This window comes from Nematolebias whitei, chromosome 11 (genome assembly GCF_014905685.2).
Source record: "Nematolebias whitei isolate Nwh7 chromosome 11, NemWhi1, whole genome shotgun sequence".
Classification (NCBI taxonomy): domain Eukaryota; kingdom Metazoa; phylum Chordata; class Actinopteri; order Cyprinodontiformes; family Rivulidae; genus Nematolebias; species Nematolebias whitei.
Window position 1 is genome coordinate 44757736 of NC_056508.1, and position 6319 is coordinate 44764054.

General features: G+C 37.2%; 2 protein-coding genes across 2 annotated transcripts in view; one reads left to right on the forward strand and one right to left on the reverse strand.

Moving 5' to 3' along the window:
* Nucleotides 1–1431, forward strand: part of LOC119417750 (troponin C, skeletal muscle) — a 3691-nt gene extending 2260 nt beyond the window's left edge. Inside the window, exon 6 of the mRNA XM_037685033.1 lies at nt 914–1431. Within this exon, the coding sequence (XP_037540961.1) occupies nt 914–945 (32 nt within the window). The 3' untranslated portion in view covers nt 946–1431. The remainder of the gene's footprint in view (nt 1–913) is intronic.
* Nucleotides 1432–4630: 3199 nt separating this feature from the next.
* The window catches only part of LOC119417751 (solute carrier family 35 member C2), a 54177-nt gene continuing 52488 nt past the window's right edge, over nt 4631–6319 (reverse strand). The window contains exons 44-49 of the mRNA XM_037685034.1: nt 6045–6080; nt 5756–5822; nt 5446–5634; nt 5293–5370; nt 5018–5179; nt 4631–4671 (exon numbers count right to left, since the gene is read on the reverse strand). Of these exons, the coding sequence (XP_037540962.1) occupies nt 4643–4671; nt 5018–5179; nt 5293–5370; nt 5446–5634; nt 5756–5822; nt 6045–6080 (561 nt within the window). The 3' untranslated portion in view covers nt 4631–4642. The remainder of the gene's footprint in view (nt 4672–5017; nt 5180–5292; nt 5371–5445; nt 5635–5755; nt 5823–6044; nt 6081–6319) is intronic.

Here is a 6319-nt window from a genome sequence, read left to right on the forward strand (position 1 = left end):
AATGATGAGAATGGAGAGGTGTTTTATGTGCGTAATGATGAGAATGGTGTTTTATGTGCGTAATGATAAGAATGGAGAGGTGTTTTATGTGCGTAATGATGATAATGATGAGAATGATGAGGTGTTTTATGTGCGCAATGATGAGAATGGAGAGGTGTTTTATGTGCATAATGAGGAGAATGATGATGTGTTTTATGTGTAATAATGAGAATGATGAGGTGTTTTGTGCATAATAATGAGAATGAAGAGGTGTTTTACGTGTGTAATGATGAGAATGATTAGGTGTTTTATGTGCGTAATGATGAGAATGGAGAGGTGTTTTACATGTGTAATGATGAGAATGATGAGGTTTTTTATGTGCATAATGATGAGAATGAAGAGGTGTTTTATGCGCGTAATGATGCAAATGATGGTGTTTTATGTGCGTAATGATGAGAATGATGTGTTTTATGTGTGTAATGAGAATGGAGATGTGTTTTATGTGTAATAATGAGAATGGAAAGGTGTTTTATGTGCATAATGATGAGGTCTATGGAGGTATTGTACAAAGGTTGCATTGTCATACAGTTTATTACTCCCAGAGAATAATGATAAACAGAGTGACTCTCATTTGTATTACATAATTCAAAGCCCAGCACACTCAATCAAATAGGATGGAATCCAAAGGTTTTTGGTGAGATTTAGATTACCTTTATTCTGGTAACTTGCCTGTGATTGGGTATATTTAAGATGTGAAATGCAGTTTTCTAATCATAATTTTATTCAGACATGTAACTTTGTCAGAACATACAGGGTTTTAGGCAGCATGCAGCACCATGGTGCAACAGAAATTTTGGACTTTAACTTCCAGTTTGTTACAAATGCTGGTGATTAAATGAAGTGGTAGTGATGATGTCCATTGTCTCTTTTCTAGAATTCCTCAAGATGATGGAGAATGTGCAGTAAAACTTATCAAACTCATGGACATTCCTGCACCCTCCTGTGAACCGTTTTCTGATTACACCATCCCTCCATCTCTCTGACCCACTGCAAACATCCAAAGATACACCCCCTTGTCCACCTGGTTCACTGTCTCTCCTCTCCATCCTTGTAGACATCCTCAACAGACAGCTAGGACACCTTGCAGGGGGGTCGCGGGCTGAGCTACACTCATCTCTGACTTGCTCATGATAGTAGACAGCATGCTATCAGCACTGCGCTGACACCGTACCTGTGACAGCAACGCTGCAGCAAGGAAATTCACCCCAGACACCTTCTGCTGCATGTATGGCATACAATGTCTCGAGCAACCCCCTTCTGCTGGTAAAGCTCTGATCTAGATTTAGTCTAGATAGACGGCAGCCTGTTATCTGCTGCTTAGACCAATTATTTCAGACACTTCATTGTACAAAGAAGTAATTTGCTTAAAAGGAATAAATGAACTAACACATGCTCACTTGTAGTTGGTCTGTTATATTTATGGTCTGTGTAAAAAAAATGTTTGTTTTGAGGAAATGAAATAAAATCTGTTTGTTTCTTCTTTTTGTCACCAGATTTTGTGGTATTCAAACGTGCACAGTTTATGTCATAACTGGTGTCATGCCGTTAATATCCAGAACTGGTGTTCATTAAATTTTATGACATTTCGTCGTGCATGGTTAGTTATTTTAAAGAGTTCATAGTCAAAATTCATTACTAAATTTCAATTTATAAAGAGGCTAGAAAATAGTTAAAAGTAATTAATAAAACAATGTTCAGTTTTCTTGTGTGAAAATGTCCTTCCAACCTAAACACCTAAAAACCACTTGATGTCTCATTTGAAATCAAAAGATACAACTGAAACCAGTAAATCGAGAAATCCTATTTTTTCCTATTGTTTGTTTGAAAATTTTCCTACTGATATGGCTACATCACAAATACAAAAGACAAATAGCTGTGTACACGCACACACACACACACATGTGCACTTTACGTGAGTCTTTTAGGAAGCTTTTCTAATTGGGGACCGTGGTTTTGGTCCCCAGTTGCCAAGGTGTCCCCAAATGACTGGTGTGTAAGCTGGTTCAAGTCCCCAAATATGACATAAACAAACTCTTCCACACACATCTCTTGAAATAGACTGTGTGTGTGTATATAGACTGTGTGTGTGTGTGTATATATATATATATATATATATATATATATATAAATATATATATATATATATATATAAATATATGTATTAGGTAATTGGCTGAGCAAATACCGTATTTTCCGTCTGACATGTTGCACCGCCCTATAACTCGCATCAGTCCATATTTGTCTAATAAAGTGGAAAAATCCATAAATATGTTGCTTCGCCGTATATGTCGCATCTATTATGCATCACCGCCGGAGTGTCGCGTTTGTTACGCGTCACCGCCGACAACCCGGGAATGTGGACTGAACCCAGAAATGTGGACCGGTGTTGTGCCAAAAACCGATGGGCTGCCAAATGGCGGCCGCAGGAGCGTGCCTGGAGGACTTTAACAAGAATTTAACTAGATTAACACTTAAAATCAATTATTTGTTTGCTCCATTTTATAGTAAATGTGTGTCTCAGTCTAACATTTTCTTAATAAATGTCCTTTAATGGTCAAATTAGCTTTATTTAAAAAAATAGTTTCGCTGCCTCTGTGCTCTATGAACGTGCAGGGGACGAGAAAAAGGGAGGAGGAACGCAGCTTATTTCTTTGAAATTTAACAAGAAAAGCACCTAAACAATTATTTGTTTGCTCGAAATTATAGCAAAGGTGTGTCTCAGTCTAACATTTGCCTAATAAATGCACTTTAATGGTCAAATCAGCTGCATTTCACCGGGGTGGTGCAGCTGTTTTGACAGTTCCAAGCAGAGAGCAGAATGAAGGTGGGGAGACTCTGCCAGGCCGATTGAGTCATTAAAAGCTGGGGAAGATTCTCAGTCATCCAGGACATGGTAAATTCTAAAAAGTTCAAGAAAAAAACAATAAAGTATAAAATATAGTATAATAAATAAAGTTGTTTTGTCTTGAACTGTTTTGAATTTGTCATTATAGCCACGTTTACCTATTACATGATACAACAGCATGCCATACTCCTATTACAACTCTGCTGCCATCAAGTGGTTGAAAGCACTACTGCGCTTTTTCCAGTCAGAATGAATAGAAACTGTCATATCTCAGCCAAAAAAACAGTTTATAAATATGGGAAAAAATCCATAAATATGTCTCGCTTTGGCCTATAAGTCGCAGGGCATGTAAATTATGCAAAAAAACTGCGAATTATAGGCCCAAAAATACAGTACTTCTGGCAATGTAGTGAAGTTTACGTTTACCCTCCAGGATATATTTATCAGTACATCAGTAGACAATCATAAAAATACATATGAATTGAAAAATAAAAGATAATTATATTTAAAAAAAAAGAAACAAAAACAGTTACATTATAAAGCCATGTAAAATACTAAAAACAGGAACATGTTTTTCTTAGTTCATATCTTAAATCTTATTGGTTTTTCTTGTACATTTTATTGTGGGATGTAACTGGGACCCTGTGTACATGGTCTCGTTCCACCACATGAACCACAAGTGGTGTGTATGACAATAAAACTGACTCTGACTTTAACGCTAGGAATAAAAACATGTTTTGTGTTAGCAGGATTTAATTCTAACTTTGAAACTTATCCAACATTAATAAAAATTACCACAAGTTGCCTTTTTGGATATGCATGAATATAATTGTACAACTTGTACTTGTGTGTAGAGAGGAGATTATTACAGCCTCATATGAAATCAATAATGATGATGATATCGGAATAGTATTGACCAATATACAGATTTAAGTATCGGCACCGGATCAAAAGTAAAAAATAAAAAAAAACGTGGATCGGTGTTATTTGTCCATACTATACATAATAATCAGAAAACTATAGATCAATGGAACACATTTATTGCGAGGGCATGCAATATGTTTTTCTGACATATTGCTTACCGAGCTCCGTATTTTAAAACAGTAAAGATAAAAATAAATAAAAATAACATGGTTAAACAATTAAGGTCATTCAATTAAAAATACAAACAAAAAATACACCCACTGAAAAAGACAGGACATTTTATTCTTATTACGCATACAATTACAAATCATAAAAAATAACATAAAAAAAAAAACTAATGAAAAGTTAGAATTTATACAGAAAATATACATTAATAAAAAAAACTTTTTTTAAATGCCGAGGATATACAAATGATCATCCATACGACATTTTTCTCACAGTATCATCTATGCCATGGAATAGAGTAAAAAAGGGCCTTTCACACCATGGAATATGCCTTCTCCTGATCTTTGAGGCAGTTAACGTTAGAATGCAAATAAAATACATCATTTTAAAACAATTTTTTAACGCAGTGCATGAATACATAAAAAATTAAAGAAAAAGTTTCAGTGCTAATTTGTTCTATAATAACTGATTTCTCTGGGATTATGTTTTTCTCCTGATTGTTGCTGATAAGTTTTTTTTATTTTTATATTTCATTGGTTCACAAATTCATGGTGAAGATATCACATCGTCCAGGAGCTTTCCAGTCCAGTCAGCTCTTTACCTCTAAAAAAACCAACGGTGGTCTCAGCGTCTGTCCTGGTCCCACTGGAGCCCACTCGTTTTCTCCACTCAGGGCTGGTAGTCGTAATACGGGTCTTCTGGATGAAGAATAAAAACACAGACAAGAGTAAACAATTTTAAATGCTAGCTTTCAAGAGTATGTTGCATTTATTAGGATTAAAAAACTAATCCGAACTAAAAGCATATTTTGTTTATAGCCTGCTGGACTTTGTCATTTTTGATTTTATGAGGAAAAACACGAGAAAGTCAATTAAGCTTTATAAAGTGACAAGGGGTAACGATGTTGACTAACAAGCCCGATGTTCCTGAAAATATCCCTTTGGACTTGTTTATAAGAGGCCTAAGGCCTTCTGGGGAGGCAACAAACATGGTGTTTTATTGGAACAACAGAACTTAATACTGCGACTCAGCACATCAGCTAACCTGTTTGTTGGGGAACTCTTTGGCAGCCTCCACTGCTGTCACAAACACCCGGTGGTCCAATCTCGCCTGGCTGACCTGGGGGTCCGGGAATCCCTGGTTGTCCTGCCTTGCCATCGTCTCCGTTCGAACCCGGGTCCCCCAGCTTCGACTCACCAGCAGGACCTGCAGACGGGCATTTTACCGTCATCTTAGCCAGACGTCTGTTCATGTTGATTTAACGATGATTTACTGAGCATTGGAGTAATAAATGAAATAACCGAGCCATTTGGAGGTACCTGCAAAGCCTTTGATCCCAGAGGGCCCCTGGATGTTGTTCCCTGCATCACCTTTCTCCCCTGGAAGACCTCTCCGTCCTGCAGAGAAGCAAGAAACAAATGATGCCTTGTGACGAACAGCTCGGGTGAGATGTGCCATGGCTCAAATCTCACCTTGTTCTCCTGGATATCCAGGCCTGCCAGGTCTCCCTCTTGAGCCCATGTTCCCCTGGTTGCCCCTGGCACCGGGCGGACCTCTGGGCCCCGGTATACCAGGTTCTCCTGGGGGTCCTACTGGCTCCTCGATGGGAGCTGGTTTTCGACTAACCTTATTAATGTACATGTCAAGTGTCAACACCTCCTCTGGGGATAAAACAAACAAAAACAAGAAGATACATCTGTTTTTTAACTTGCAGTACCTAAAATACAACAATTGTATCTGTAAAAGTCTATTTTTCTCCACCCTTGTTTAAGAAGGACTTACTGTGTATTAGTTGCTCGCAGGCCTGTGTGACCAGCTGGTAGATCATGGCCATAGACTGAGGTTCCCCCTGTGAGCAGATTCACCAGCAACTAACTCAATAACTTCACATTGAAACGATTAAAAACAAATTATGTCTAAATTAGACTTTACTGAAATAGCAGTGAGTAACACAGATGTAATACATTAATATATATTTTGTCGTGTTCTGATGCGAAGAGTGCAAAAACAGATTTCGACAAATTACCTCATAATTTTAGAGTGATCGTTAAATTATGAACTTAAAGCCCACCTTTTGACCTTGTTCCCCTTTATTTCCTGGCAGACCCTGTGCGTAAACGTATACAAAAGTGAGACTTAATTTGAGGACAGTTTGGACAAATTGTAGAACTTTGAGAACTTTTGTGATGCGCTCATTACTGAGATGATAAAAATACAAAAGCATATCCCGTTTCAACTCCACGTATTATTGGAATGTGAATAAAATCAAGAATAAGCCAACACCAGGGACCTAGATCTAATATATATATATATATATATATATATATATATATATATATATATATA